This window comes from Engystomops pustulosus, chromosome 5 (assembly GCF_040894005.1).
Source record: "Engystomops pustulosus chromosome 5, aEngPut4.maternal, whole genome shotgun sequence".
NCBI classification, from domain to species: domain Eukaryota; kingdom Metazoa; phylum Chordata; class Amphibia; order Anura; family Leptodactylidae; genus Engystomops; species Engystomops pustulosus.
In genome coordinates, this window is record NC_092415.1 from 180,378,662 (window position 1) to 180,395,246 (window position 16,585).

At 42.3% G+C, this 16,585-nt stretch overlaps 1 protein-coding gene across 2 annotated transcripts in view; it reads left to right on the forward strand.

The window, feature by feature from the left end:
- Window positions 1-16,585, forward strand: part of UBE3C (ubiquitin protein ligase E3C) — a 72,393-nt gene that overhangs the window by 22,471 nt on the left and 33,337 nt on the right. For both annotated transcript variants that reach the window (XM_072153963.1, XM_072153964.1), the window contains exons 12-14: window positions 10,226-10,312; window positions 10,409-10,566; window positions 11,441-11,673. In XM_072153963.1, coding sequence (XP_072010064.1) covers window positions 10,226-10,312; window positions 10,409-10,566; window positions 11,441-11,673 — 478 coding nt within the window. The remainder of the gene's footprint in view (window positions 1-10,225; window positions 10,313-10,408; window positions 10,567-11,440; window positions 11,674-16,585) is intronic.

Below are 16,585 nucleotides of genomic sequence, written 5' to 3' on the forward strand. Positions count from 1 at the left end.
GTTTTGGAAAAGTAGATGGATGTTAGTGACGCATGGGCTGTTGGAGACCACTCTGAGACACAAATTTTCGTACCGATTCCTTTACAAATTTTTTTTTTATTGGTTTGATGATTGATTGAACCTATTGAAAAGCATTGCCCTTATCCCTAAATGATTCCTTTCCACGGCTGCAATGTTAAAAAGTTAGGCCCTATCCACGGGACTTGATGATCTGAATGGGTCTCAGTGCAGAGAACCCCACAGATCGCAAAAACAAGAGCTCCATCGGACTGCTCGTCGCTTCATCAGATTAATGGAGCAGACTGGCTTGCATGACCGTTCTGCTCCATTAATCTCTATGGAGCCGATGGAAATTGCTGAGCGCTGTCAGATCTGTTGGGTCTCGGCACATAGACCCCCACTGATCAGCCCGTTGGGCACTATCCAGTGGATTGGGCCTTACTTTCGTTCGTGGAAAAACCCATTTAAGCTTTAAATGTGCTGTGGCTCTTCTTCTTCTAACTTTTAATTTCTAGGCTTGTAAAGTGATGTCAATTCTTCCTTAGTGCAACAAAAGTAACAGTGAGAAAAGGATAATATAACACAGTTTGTAGTTGTTATGTTTTCACATTGAGCACCAAGATGAAGAACCGAGCCCTGTTGATCAGGTTGTGTTGGGGGCCATAAAACTGAGCTGCAGTCAGTGATGTGAATCTGTGTCAAATTGTGCTGCCGTGTCATTAGGGTCCGTCTTGGCCCACTGATGTTTATGGCTGTCAGGAAGTAAGAAACTATCATCCTGGAGAATAGGACCATTAGCTTTTTTGACTGCAGCCATTATATCAGGATGCGCAATCATAGTTTTACGATTCTTTGCTCTTACAACAGGTTAAGCTAAAAGGGCTAAATAAGGGTTAAAAATGTCCACTAGCCACTGGTACATTGTATAGCTGTGGTTACCGTCCCCACTGATCTGATATTCATCACCTATTCTGAGGATCCGTCTATGAGCTCAAATTCCCAGAAATCCCCTTTAAATAGGGCATCAATTTAGTGTTTAGCTATGGCTCTTTAGAGAAATTGGCACAATAGAAATTATGCAATGGGGGGGAGGAACTTAAATTTTCCATTTGTTTTGGGGAAATATTTTGTAGTGGAATATGGTATACTTTTTTTATTTCACCTGAAGACTTTTGATGTTTTTAATTTTTGTTTTTGGGCTGTGATTTTACACTTAAATTTTTTTTGTAATTATTAGGTCAAGTGAAAAAAAAGTTTGTTTTTAATTTAATTGTTATTATTTATATTTTGGTCATCCGCCTAGGAATGCCAAATAAATTTCTATTTGTATTGTTTCCTTCTTTTTATATAAATGGAAAAAATGGTTATGGCGTTTTGGTTTTTGTTAACCTTCGACTTATTTATTTTTTATATATATTTAAATTCAGATTTTTACACTTTATCTTTATTTTCAGTCCACCCTAATGTAATAGTTTCGGGCAGCATAATACACTGCAATACTTCTTGTAAGGGCTCCTGTATGGGCTCCTGTATGGGCTCATGTCCATGGCTGTGACTATCACATGTTCCCCCCTTCCCGTACGAGCACATATGTCCTCAGAAAGTCAGATTAGTTTTTCACGGATCACTTATAGATTCTGAGGACCTGTGAAAAATTGATGCCACAAAGATACTGCTCAAAACGGAAGAAAAAATGTTGGTTTTAGGTGAGAACTGTATGATATTTAGAAGGTCTGGCGTGTGGGGTGTATCCAGTTTTTCCAACACACATATCTGCAGTTGGGTGTGTGATGTATATTTGGTAAGGAATATTTGTGCCGCCTTTATCGCCTCCATATATCCACGTGGGATCAGTCTTGCACCAGACACCAGCAGAACCTCTGGACCTCTACTGACTTATACTGCTGATTCTATAACTACACGGCTCGTGTCCTGTATTAATAATTGTGATAATGTAAGCCAAAAAGAATTCATTCTTGACAAGAGAATGTGATCATCTGTGGCCTTTGAAGGTTCAGTCATTTATCCGGTGGCCGCCTCTGTCCCTTCAGTCAGCGCTGTGGGGAAGATGTCACTTTTCCTTACTATGAATTTAGTGGCGATTCGAGCTGGAACCTCATCCAAATGAACAGTAATGCAGATCATTATATTTAATTAAAAGTCGTAATATTGATAGAATGTTAGGATCTCTCAAACCACCAGGATACCACTGCCAGATGTAATGTCATTGATTCCTTTGCGTATAAACCTTATATTCTTCCAGGATGCTGTGTGTAACACATGTAAGGGACTGTATAGGGAAAATCTGCCATCAGAATCCATCATGATAAACTGGGGACACTTACTCGTATATCCAGGCACCGGTAATTTTCTTATATTTGTTATCCATGGTCTCCTTCCTTCTAAAATCAACTTTTTAGATTATGCAATTGAGGCTGAAGGACTACCCTAGCCCCTCTGTGTTCTCACTGTTTCACTCTCTCGCACCCCTGGTTCCTCAGGCCTGCTGTGTGCTCGCCCGGACCAGATCCCAGGCGAGCACAGACCCTGGAGGAGGAGGGGTTTAACGCTCTTCACCCTTCTTCCCTCCATAAGCAGACGAGCGGCTGGGCCACAGATCTGACACATTAGGCTACATTCACACTGCCGTTGCCCGCCCGTACCGTACCGTAGCGGGCAACGGCAGTGTACGGGGAGAGGAGGAGGAGGTGACCGCAGCTCACCCCCGCCCCTCTCCATAGCAACCTATGGCGCAAGGCGCCATATTACGGGAAAAGATAGGACAGGTGCCGGTAGGGTGCCGTGTGCCCATTGCTGCCTATGGGGGACGTATATCGGCCGTATATATGTCCCCCATACGTTAGTGTGAATGTAGCCTAAGTCTTATACTTTGCAGCGTGGCTCCCATGTGCTCACAGCGCCCTGGCCAGGAGCCATAAAGCTCTATGGCCGCCATGATCTGGTCACAAATCATACAACCAAATCGCAGCCCCCATAGTGGCCATCTGAAGCCCTTAGAGCAGTGAAGACTGCTTACACCAGGGACACTTCAGATTTTGTGAAATTGCCCACTAAAAAGCCATAAATAAATGAATACAACAAAACTTAATGTCATTAGTCACACAATGGAGCCTAAATAATTTGCTTTTTTTATTCACAAAATTATATGGGCTTTCTAAAGTAGGCAAAGTAATCTCCAAGATGGCCGCCATCATCAACTACAACTCCCAAGATCCTACAGTATTGTAGTATTGTACTGAACCTAGTAAACTTTTTTTTTTTTTTTGCACAGAGCCCCTTTAAAAGATTTGGCTGCTTTTTTCCAAAAACGGCGCTGCACCTCTAACCATGGTTGGTTGCGGTATTGACTCTTGGCTTTATAGAAATAAGTGGAGCCCTTGTTGCAATTCTGAGTAATATCCATGGTCAGATGTGGCGCCTCTTGTTTATAAACGTCCTTTTCAAAGGGGGCATGTGCAAACAGGATGTATACAGCCGTTTGGCAGTCATGAAGGGGTTAAGCTGACCATTACTTTAGATAGCTGTTGGCTGTAGAATATGGGGCAAGTCGGATACTATGGGACAGATGTGCCACCCTATAGGAACCGCTATAAGAGACTAAGGATTGCAAATGTTAAAATTTAATTTTTATGATAACTTTTTTTGCCTACTATCATTTTGGAGGAGAATGGGAATTATCCGATCGGTCGCTTCTGCTGATATTTACCTATTCACCCAACGTTAGTTTTATTTTTATGGCCAAAAGGTCACACTTTTTTTTTTTTTTGTATATATAGAAAGGTAAGTGACATAATCTATTAGCAGATTATTTGATGTACAATAATGACCCCAGGCATATATTTATTGATATGGGAGGCATGGTGGCTTAGTGGTTAGCATTTCAGCTTTGCAGCGCTGGGTACTTGGGTTCAAGTCCCAGGGTCAACATCTGCAAAGAGTTTGTATGTTCTTGCCGTGTTTACGTGGGTTTCCGCCGGGTCATCCAGTTTTCTCCCACACTCCAAAACATACTGGTAGGTTGATTAGATTGTGAGCCCCATTGAGGACAGGGAGTGATCTGGCAAGACCTGTCCATTGCTGCGTAATCTGTGTGCGCTATATAAATAAAGGAATTATTATTATTAGTTTTTTTCACTTCGCTAGGTAAATGAGGAGATGCAAGAAAAAAATCAAAAAGAAAAACTACAAACCCTTCAGATTTTTCTCTTCACATTCATTCTAAGGATCCTCTATAAAAAATGTATACACCAGCCATACACTTAATACCCCACCCCCTCTCAACCTGTTAATAGGGGGGTATTAAGTGCCCTCTTCTCCCCATAGCCCTATAACACATTCCAGATCAATAGATTGTTTAGCAGCAGTGGAACATGTCAAGAAGGGTATTTGTCACAATTTGCTTTGTTAAAATGTTTTTGCTTAATAAATTGTTGCAGCTCATTTATTTCTACTTATTCTTCTATTGATTTTTTTTCTTCGTTTTTTTAATTTTTTGTTGACGCTAGAACATCTCACGTTGCATGTCGCCTCCTGAACCCGAGCACCCGGTAACGGTTGCGTTACAAAACAAAAAAAAACTCCTCCTATAGTAAAAGATAGACCAAGATTTACTGTTTGATTCAATTTAGAAGTCGATTTAACCTTGGTTTATCCATAGCTACAAACAACCAATATTTGTTGTGGCTCCCCAGGGCATGTCAGGTCTGCACTATTGATTCCACTAATCTTTAAAGTGCATTACAAGCCTAAGTCTACTTAGCAGCTCTATTAATTTGTGGCTTTATTGAGAGGCAAGTTTTCATTGAGAGGCTCTTTACAGGCAACAAATAGCTGCTCAGGAGATGCCTTTAGATGGATGGATTTTTATACCTGGATATAATGTAACTCTACGGAGATCATCCTGCACAGATATCCCGGGCATAGCCAAGTAATACTGGAGGACATAACCAGATGGACAAATGCTCCTCTATGGACTCATGGACACTGATGTGGTTTCACCTGCACCTTGTATGAGCCAAATGCCTAAGGAACAAATAATAGAGCAGGTCCTGTTCGCTTTTTCTACTGTCATCCGAGCCTGACCTATGCATGAGGCTTTATTGTCCGTGCCACTGTCTAGTTGGGGCAGATTTCATCATTGTTGTAACAGGCTGTGAAGCTACAGCACTGAGGGGCTCTGGTAACACCCCCATGAGCCCTTTAGGCTCATTAGAATAATTATAAAAGTTGATTTTAGAAGGAGCCCATGGATAGCAAATATTCCACATATTACGGTGCTTGGATCTGTGAGTAAGTGCCTCTGGTTTATTATGAAATCTTTTGCTGGTAGATTTCCTTTCAAAGCGTAAGATCTTCAGTTCCCCACAGACTTCAATGTACTTTCCATTATGTTTCTATTTTTAATAGCAGGGAAAAAGAACAGATCTGCTGCTCCATTTTTTTCAGTTTTTTTAAAAAATTTTTTAAGTAGAAAGCGGTAACGGATCCTGGAAATGCTACTTGATGTTTAGCAATTAGGTTTATACATCATTACCATCATAATCACCCATCTTAGACCAACCGGCCAACCACAAAGCTGAACATATTCTTAAATAACCTGAGACAACGGAATGGCTGGTATGTGCCCCTACCGTAGCCAATAGTCAGAGTACCCCCACACCTATAGCCTATAGTCAGAGCAGCAAAGAACCTAGAGTATCCCTATACTCACCTTTCCCTCCTCCTCTGAAGCAGTCGTCTTATCTTCTTCTCTGAGTAGGGGCTGTATGCGGCTCTGTAGCCGGTAGACGTGATGTTATGACATCATCACATCTGCCTGCTTCAGAGCCGCGTACAGCTGCTGCACACAGGAGAAGGCTGCTACTGCTGCTTGGGGGTAGTGAGGAAGTGAGGAGTATCAGAGTTACCCTAGGCTCTATGCTTCACAACATAGGGGCACGATGGCCTTAATTTTCAGTCTCCGCAAGGAGAACTCTTACTTTCTGACCCTAGTCACAAGCCTCTCTCTCACTGATCCTTCTGGTTTTGTTCTAATCCCACATCATGTCATAAGGCTTCTTGTAGGTCATGCTTGATATCAAGGGAGCTGTCTTACAAGGTAGCTAAAAGAGGCGTGGAAAACTTAGCATATTTCCACAACATACGGGCAGGGAGACATGCCGGATATAACAAGGCTGCGGGCCTTGTGTTTGGCAACCATGCCCTAGAGTAGGAGTTTAAATGCATATGGGGAGATTTATCATCAAGTTTCTGCGGTAAAACTCTTCTAGATGTCCCATGGAAACGAATCAGAGCTCAGCTTTCATAAACAGCTGTGGGGAAATGAAAGCTGAGCTCTGATTGGTTGCTATGGCCAACTAGAATAGTTCTGCTCTAAGAGACTTATGATAAATCTCCCCCATAGACTCCATTTCATCTTGTCCTTTCTGCAGGTGATTTTTCGGCTTTGATGACCTGGCGACTGCTATTTTTTGTGCTCCTGTTTACCGATGTAGCGATAATGCTTGGCCTTTATCCAGCACTAATCTGTTAAATAAGCGGTGAGTCCTAACACCCAGGTGTCATGTTGGACTTACCACACAGGGCTTTATGTGAAGACCCTGCATTCCTATTCCCAACCTTCATGTGTCAACACAACATCGGGTGACCTTCCTTTCACAGGATGAGAGAGTAAACTTATTGCCCTGGTTATTATTCCTTGTAATTGCCCTTTGATTGTGTTTTCGGACACTTTGGCCATTGTATTATAATTTTTGGCTATCAGTAGGATGCTATCAGCGACGGGAGGCATGCATTGTGCTGACCCGAGCTGTGTCACTTTATGGCTGGGTGATGGGACTCATGAATAGGTTGGGTGGTACGGGCCATGGTGTTCGGCCAGGGACATCTTGTAGCCCCGCAGAGGTGACAATATTGTGACACCTTTGTTTAAACCTATTGTGTTAAATTCATTATCTTCAATGATTATAATGGGATACAGGTCAGTGTTTATGAGGGAGAATCTTGCTTTCAGCTAATTAAGTTTTATGGGGGGGGGGGATTCTTCTAAATAAAGGCTTAATGAGTCATTTAATCGTGGCAGATGGAAGGAATTTCACACTTCCTTTTATTGGCCTTAGACAAACATGAAGCTTTGTAGGATCCATCTAGGGAATATGTTGTCCGGTGGAGCATGCCGTGATGTTTTATTCAGTGCTAAGGCTACATGTATGCCCTCATATAAGAACACGTAGTATATTATGCAGTGTGTTACAGGAGCATTTAAGGGGTTTTCCCAGGAAACAAGTTGGACCCTATTGATAGGATCTCCATGGAGCTGACTGACATTGCCAAGCTCCATAGAGATGAATGGAGCAGAACGGACATACGTGGCCGTCTGCTCCGCTCATCTCGGAGTGTGGCGAGGGATCATATGGAGGTAAATTGAACCCCTCATTCTCATGATATGTGGGCCTGTCTTCACAGAGACCCCCCACCAATCAGCAAGTTAGGCCCTATGCTTGTCTACTGGGAAAACCCCTTTAAGTGAATGTGATTTAGAAACAGTAATTGTGATTTTGAGGAGTTTATGTTCTTGTGATGGTTTTTTTTCTCTATCGCATCTCTATTCTCTATTCAAATTTTTATGTGTTCGCTAAATTTCGCTATGTTCTGTTATGGGGTTCACCACTAGGAATAGTCTTTTATTATATTTTGATTAGATCGTCCATTTTGAAGCGCAGAGATACTGAACATGGTTAGGATTATGTTTGGTTATTTATTTGATGTATGAAGAGGACTCCTTAAAGGAAATCTACCATCAAAAGCATCAAAAACAGATCCAGGCACTGTGACTGTGATCCATCATCTTGTATTTGTTAGCCATTGTGTCATTCCTTCTAAATTCAACTTTTAAAATTATTCTGATGAGGGAGAAGGGCGCTGGGAGGGGAGGGATATGAGAGTATCTCCATGCTGCAACTTCACAGGCTGTTACACTGTCTCACCCCCAGCTCCTTCAGCACTTCTCCCTCTTTCTGCCTGCTGTAACTTTACACATTGGGAGGGGGAAAGTTGTTCTCGCAGTGTAATATGCTGTGAAACCACAGCATGGAGGGGCTCAGGTAACATGCCCAGTGTCCTTCTGGCCAGTATGAAGGATTTTAAACCAAGCACACTGACATACTGGTGTGTGCCCCCTCTACCAGGATCTGCTCTTCTTTTAGCTTCTCATGCCATTTTAAAAAAAAAAATGAATACAGGTTTTAAAAATTATGCAAATGAGCTTGAGGAACGCCATGCTCCATTGACATCTATGAAGTCCGGAGCCCCTCTGCGTGATTTATATATACATGTAAATCTGAAGATTCAACAATAATAATATATGCCCGAAAGTCATATATAAAACCTGCGGATAAATCCAACCCAATAGGTATAAACGAGTCAAGTACCAAGTCATCCAATAGATAACAATCTTTATTTCTGTAGCGCCATCAAACTCCGTAGCCCTTTATGATGAGGACCCAATGTCCTACTCTAGATACTGATCCATAGTGTGTAAATCCGGGATCGACCACCACCATAGCCCCCCGACGTGGATGTGGTCACCATTAGAGCAGGAGAATACATACAGCGCCCTCTGCTGGGGGAATGTATCACCACATTATACATCCCTATGACACACCTATACCACGCATATATACACAGCGCTTATTAGGAAAGATGTCATTGGCCACCATTGTATCCAAACATTAACTATGTTCAACTATGTCACTTATTTTATTTCCCAATTTATAGCGGTTTCTTACAGACCGGATACTTTATTGCAGGAAAATAAATCTTCAATTAATGAGGGAACAATCCCGATATCCATGTAAAGCCCCTTCCCAGTGATGGATGTTCCATGGTCCAGCAGTAGAGGAAATGGTTTGTTTTATTGCCCCCGGCGTTGATTTCTTCCACTTAGCTCTTGGCATTGTGTAATTGTGACTACTAAGAGGCGGTGGTCACCAGGGTCCCAGAGGCGATGGGGAGGGGGTGCGTCCTGTCATTTTGGCCTCTTCCAGTGTGTTGGCAGGTTACATGTGAGATTACTGATGGCTGATTCCTTTAAATCTAATAATTGTAGGCAAAGAAATAATAAAAGAAAAATAGTTGGCTCAGTGGAAAGGGCTGTAAAATGATTTTATTCTCATTTAAATGATTGCGCTAATAATATCTCGGATGCATTAAATATTACTCCATCTTCTAGTACATTGCTTCCATCTGACACTCTGATCAATATTTCACTGTCCTCATTCTAAGGAGGCCTCAGTGACCACCTATACAGTCTCTATATGACCTCCCTGACCTCTCAAGATGCAAGATACTCAAGAGCAGAGATTCAGATGCATAAATAACTAGCCTTTACCCCCAAAAGACATTTTTATCTACTTGGTCCTCTTGCTCTATAACAATCTGCCTGCAGATTGGAAATGATGTACAACCTGCTCAGCTCCTCCTGCTCTATAACATACTGCCTGTAGATAGGACACTATGTCAACCTGCTCAGCCCCTCCTGCTCTATAACATGCTGCCTGCAGATAGGACACTATGTCAACCTGATCAGCACCTCCTGCTCTATAATATGCTGCCTGCAGATAGGACACTATGTACAATCTGCTCAGCTCCTCCTGCTCTGTAACATGCTGCCTGCATACAGGACACTATATACAATCTGCTCAGCTCCTCCTGCTCACTAACATTCTGCCTACAGAACAGAATGTGTTTTCTTAATGTTTACTTTTTGTTATAGCTTGCAATTTGTTAGATGATTTCCTTGTTACTATAGGTTACGCTTTTGTTCTTAAAGTAGTATTCCATTATTTTTCTAGTATTTTCCGACGTTAGGTCTAATTTACCATTATAATCTAGTGTTAGTGGTTACTAATAAAGCATCTTTATCATAGAGGGGTAAAGGTTCTCACTACCCTTCTTTCTTGGGATTGGAGGGGGGTCACAGTAGTCAGGACCCCACTAATACCTAAAGGAACCCTCCAGTCACCGCTGATTCACTGTATTATCCCTTGTGAAGAGCCTAAATGGAGTAGCAGGACTCCAGGTTCTAGGAAGACAATGAAAAGGAGTCCTGCTCCTCCCTTCAGACCCCGCACCATGGATTATTCAATAAATTGGCCTTTACTTGATTTATATTGATAGCTGGTAACCGCTGTATTTTTCCATTCAGGCTCCTGTACAGTCTAGCGTTTAACGCAAGATTTTTACGACATCTTTGGTACTTAATCTCTTCGATGACAACAAAAATGATTACTGGGTAAGCTGTATCATAGCAAATCCATCTATATTCTGCTGTAACAGAGTCTATTCGTATGCTAACCCTCGTCTTCCTGAATCTCTGTAACCCTTCCAGGTCAATGGTGCCGCTCCTCCAGGTGATATCCAGAGGCTCCCCCATGTCATTAGAGGACTCCAACCGCATCATCCCACTCTTTTATCTTTTTAGCTCGCTCTTTAGCCATTCCCTTATTTCTATACACGATAATGAATTTTTTGGTGACCCCATAGAAGGTAAGATATATAAACTTTATGTTAAACATTTAAATGCATCACTTTTCTACTTACAGAAATCTACCACCCAAATCAAGCACCATAAACCCAGGGGCACTTACTCCTACATCCAGGGACCGTGATTGTGGTTATCTTATTTGTTAAATCAACTTTTACAATTATGCAAAGGAGCCAGAAGGGCTGAAAATTCACAAACTGTTACAGAGTGCAAGGAGCACTTCCCCCTCCCACTATGTGAGCTTACAGCAGAAGCGGGGTGGAGGGGAAGTGCTGAGGGGCAGGGGTCGGTTAGGTGGTCCTGTACAGTGATGGTGCCTGGATCTATGAGTAAGTGTCCCTAGTTAATCATACTTGATTTTGATGATAGATTTCCTGGTGGGTTCTAAGTTAAAGGGATTTTCCAAGTTAAAGATATTGATGACCTTTTCTTAGGATACCTCCCCAGTATCGCATTGGTGAGAGTCGGACACCCCTGCTGATCAGCTGTCGATGAACAGGGAAGTAGTCAGCTCCAGTCTCTGTTTGGTGGCCAAGCCAAGTAATGGTTGCTCAGCAATTGCAGTAACCTGGGCTGACCACTACACAGACATTGGAGCTGTTTTCTTCCTGTTCCAGTACCTGATCAGTAGGGAAGACGTGTGTCCGTACCACAAAATTAGGGATAGAGATAGATGCAGATAGCTTTATGGCAGGTGTAGCTCTCTACACTGTGGACAGTAATCTAATCACCTCAGGTATCGGGTGTTGCACCTCCGCCTATAAACTACTGTGACCTATACTATGGATATAGTCCAGAAAACCCCTTTAAGGACCCCTCTCTGTATTACAATTTTGCACATGGTGACAGGTTGCTGAATGTTCTCTTTCCTAACAGTAGTTGGCCAGAGACAATCTTCAATGATGCCTTTCACCTTAGAAGAGTTAGTCATCCTCTCCCGCTGCCTACGGGATGCCTGTTTAGGAATCATCAAGCTGGCGTACCCCGAGACAAAGCCCGAGATGCGAGAAGAATACATGGCAGCTTTTCGGAGTGTCGGCGTCACCACCAATGTGGAGATGCAGCAGCGGATACAGACCGAGCAGAAACGATGGATTCAACTTTTTAAGGTATTCGATGCATCACTTAGAAAGACCTTCAATTACACTGGGAATGTTGTAATGCCCTATTTTTCCTGTGGGGGCAGTATAGTGGATATGAATACTTACTCCTGAGTTCCTCCAAAATTTAAAACCCAAAACTTGGGTGGCGAGGAAGCTTCTAACCATAATGGAGTATCCACTGCAGATGACGCATTCCAGGAAAAGTTTTCTTTCTTTTAAAGGAAATCTACCATCAAAATCCATCATGATAAACCAGGGACACTTACTCATAGATCCAGGCACCGTGACTGTGCTCATCTTATTATATTGTTAAGCATGGCCTCCTTCCTTCTAAAATACACTTTTAAAATTTTGCTAATGAACCTGAGCTGGCTTCCCTAGCCCCTCTGTGATCTGGCTTTACAGACTGTTACACTGTCCCTCCCCCCTCTCAGCACTGTGCATACAAACAGAAGTGCAAGTGCTGAGGGAGCGGGAGGGGAAGGGGGTGAGACTGTGTAACAATCTGTAAAGTCAGATCACAGAGGGGCTAGGGTAGCCCCTGGGGATAATTTGCATAATTGTAGGGGTTGATTTTAAAAGAAAGGAGGCCATGGATAGCAAATAATTGAAGATTACCACAGTCACTCTGCCTGTTCCTATGAGTAGGTGCCTTTGGTTTACCATCATTTGATGGTAGATTTCCGTTAATGTCTGAGTTTTTTCCTGTAATGTTTTTATTCTTTAACGACCATTGTCAAGTGTGAACAGCGACATAATGTATTATATTTATGTTGCAGATTCCTTCCTGAGCTGAGGTTTCAGGATTTTCTTTTGTGTGCAGCCATATCACATGTCTACACTCCTGACCCTGTGGCCGCACTGTGTACATTGAGGTCTACACTGTACGTGTCTATGTAAATGCATTCAGCCTGTCCTGGGTCCTGAGTGCCAGTGATATATTACAAGTCGTGTTTCACATTGGAGACCCCCCTAAAGTTTATAGTCTCCATACAATCTGCATTTAAACCAACAAGTTTGCCCGGAAATGTCTTCAGATCGCATAAACTTGTAAAACTGCTGAAAGAGGGTCAGATTGATTGATTATTTTCTGCATTTTTTTTGATGAGGAAGACACATTAATGCCTTAAAATTCGGCTTAATTAGTATCTCATCAGGACTTGTATAATGCTGGTGCTAATGGACCAAATGGAGGGCAAATCCCTATTCAGTTGACATAAGAATAAATCTTCTTCCTTTCTCTTTCTCACTCCTTGGTTTTTCTCTCTCCTCGGTCTCTTTTCCCCTCTAAGGATACACGCACACATCCATTTTCATATAGTTTCATTCTGCAAAAAAAAATGACAATTCTTACATCCAGTTTTTCACAGTCCCATAGACTTGAATGAATAAGTTTGGGCCCTGAAAACTGACCTATGACAAGACAACATTCAAGGTTATTGTAATGGACACACAAATGCGTGAAAGATCAAACCAAAGATGTGTGAATGAGTCCAAAGATTAGACTCGGCGTTGTATTTAATAAAAAGTACTAAGTATGCATTTAGGTTTTCCAGGGTGGGAAAAGAAAAACTATGTCTCAGTGCTACCCTAAAGGGGTTTTCCCACGAAACAAGTTAGGCCATATCAACAGGATAGGGCCTCACTTGCTGATTGGTGGGGGTCTCAGTGATGAGACTCCCACAGATCACAAGAACGGGAGGTTCGAAAGGGTGCATGGACCCCATTGGACCCCTCGTCACTCCCCGAGATGAGTGGAGCAGCCGGTCGCGCCTGGCTGGCTGCCTCGTTCATCTCTATGGAGCTGATGAACATTACGGAGTATGGTGCTCTGCAATCTCCGTCAGCTCCATAGAAATAAACAGGGCAACCTAGCCGTGAGCAACGAGGGGTCCAACGGGGGGTACATCAGACCCCCTGTTCTCGTGTTATGTGGGGTCCTATCACAGAGACCCTCACCCATCAGCATGTTAGGCCCTATTCTGTTTATGTTTTGTGACATGACAAGTTCTTTCTAGAAGGACTAATACACCCAGCCGTAGACTGTTCTGATCTATTGCCTTTTATCAGTACTGTATAGGGAACAGGTTTGGCTAGGAGAGAGGCCATAGACCTAGGTAAGGGAAGGGATTTATTCTACATATGGAGATTGCCTTTGCAAGGCGTCCTTCAGATTTCTAGAGTCTTAAAGGGCACACTAAGTGAGGAATATTCAAATAAGATTTTAAGGATGTGAAAAGAAAAAAATATTCCTCCAGTGCTTCCTTAAAGGAAATCTACCACCAGGACAAAGGCCTGTAAAACAAGCACACTGACATACTGTGTGTGTCCCATCTGGCAGGATCTGCTTTTTTTTTAGCTTCTTATGACCTGTTTTTTTTTTTTTTTTTAAAGGCTTTTTAAGATTATGCAAATGAACCTTAGGGGCTCCGGGCACCATAATGGTGCCTGGAGCCCCTCGGGCTCATTTGCATGATTTTGAAACCCTTTTTTTCTTAACAGCAAGGGCATAAGTGCTGGAGGAAGATGTCCTTTATATAAGGCAGCTTCCTCTGCCTTCTTGTCTGACTTTTAAGAAACATGACGTAGGATAACATCCAAACCAGTAAGTCGTTTTTTTTTTTATTTTTTTAAAGGAATAGACTATTAACCATAGACGGCATTGTTTCAGTGTCAATACATCTTATCAGTATGGTAGGAGGAACTGGTTTGGCTCAATGAGAGGCCATAGACTTGGGTCAGGAAGAGAGTTAAAGGAAATCTACCATCAAGCATGATAAACCTGGGACACATACACATAGTATTTGTTATCCATTGCCTCATTCATTTTAAAATCAACCTTTAAAACTATTATAATGAGTCTGGGGGCTTGTTACAGATCCCCCCCCCCCCCTGCTTTACAGGCTGTCTCCCCCTGCTCCTTATGCCTGATGTAATCTTGCACAGTGGGAGAGTGGAAGATGTTCTCCTGCACAGTGTAACAGTTTGTGAAGCTACAGCATGGAGAGGCTCTGGTAACACCCTCAGAGCCCTTCTGTCTCATTAATATATTTTAAAAAGTTGATTCTATATTAAAGGAGACCACAGATAACAAATATAAGAAGATTACCACTGTCACAGTGCCTGCATCTATGAGTATAAGTCCCTGGTTTATCCCTTCTTGATTTTTATGGTAGATTTCCTTTAAAGAGTAACTGTAAAGGTTTTTTTTTTCCACAAATCAATAGCTCTTGAGATGTATAAAAACTTTGCCTATTATCTTTGTTACCTATATGCAGCAGTTTCTTTGCTCTCCCTCTCAGATTACCTCAGTGCTGCAATGGCTGCTTCCTCTCCATGTGCTGATAAGCACTGTGAATCCTACTACTCTGCAATGTGTGACTATACCCTCCATACACACTCACAATCGCCACTCTCCTCTTCCCTGTCTTCTCTCTGTCTATCTCATCTACAACCCAGACTGGATCCATTGTGTAGAAGCGTCACTCAATGTCCTCTCTCAAGCAAACGCATCCAGTCAGCTAAAAAAAACGCCCCTGCCCATTAAAGACACAGAAGCCGGAGAAATGCATTTCCCAAATTGAATGCTAGATTTACTGTCCGTTGAATACGGGCGACCTCTCGCACAGTAATGTTGGGCTTGAGTCATCAGCTGTCCCTCCGGGTCTTTTATCACTGCTTTTGTCAAGCTATCTATTTAATTGAAAGAAGTTAATTGAATGAAAATGATCAACTAAGCTTGTATTAATATTGCTAATGGAACTTTCTTCTTGGCCATGTTTGGAGGGAGATGTCACGTTAGACTTTAAGAAGGACCCATTAATGCGTGCACTTAACCTGATGGGCTAATTAAGCAATGCTTATTCATTCTACAAGCCTACAATCGCCTCCATCCAGCCCATTCGCCCTGATTTTACAAGACATTTCACTTACAAGCAATGGGCCTGATGAACATTAACCGAATTGAGCCCAAATGATAATGTTTTCATAAGGGGGGACACAGCGTTAATGTGTCATAATACGCTAAGGTTTTTCCGCCTGCCGAGGCGTTTGACTTCCACTTAGAAGTTTTAAATAGAAGCAATTGCTGATGTTCTGGACACAGAAAAGCACGAGCTGGCAGATTTCTGTCTCATATTGGAAGGGAGCAGTTTGGGATAATATGGAACAGCATTTGGACCCTCAATGATCAGCTTGTTATCCTCAATGCACTAGTTAGGGAATACCTTACTAACTTGGTACCACCCCTTATACAGGAGTTCCCCTACTTAAGAACACCCGACTTACAGACAACCCCTAGTTACAAACGGACCTCTGGATGTTGGTAATTTATTGTACTTTAGCCCCAGGCTACAATACACAGCTATAACAGTTATCAGGTGTCTGTAATGAAGCTTTATTGTTAATTTTGATTCTGATGACAATGCAACATTTTTTAAATCCAAAAAAATGTTTGGCTGGGGTTACAGTTATAAAGTATACGGTTCCGACTTGCATACAAATTCAAATTTTTTAACGTTTTTTTGCTCGGTTGACTTTAGAGGGGAATAGAGAAGAATCATCAGTAAACACGCTAATTTAAAAGGCCATACAGAGCTGCAGACAGCCTTGGGTAGCAGTCCTAGAGATCAGTGTAGTCATACTATAGTGCATGCTGTTAGTACTGGCAGGATGAGGGGCTGTGGAACATTTTATTGCGAAGAGTACAAAGCTCTTAAAGGGAACCTGTCACCAGAGACCTCATTTTCACTAAAGACAGGCAGCAAACGCCCATTAAAGCTGCATTGCAAATATGTCTTTCTGCCTTCTTGCAATACAGCTGTAATGGGCTTCTGGAACCTGTCTTTAGCGAACATGAGATCCCTGGTGACAGGTACACTTTAATGGGATTTCAAATTTTTTACCTTGGGGTAGGTTC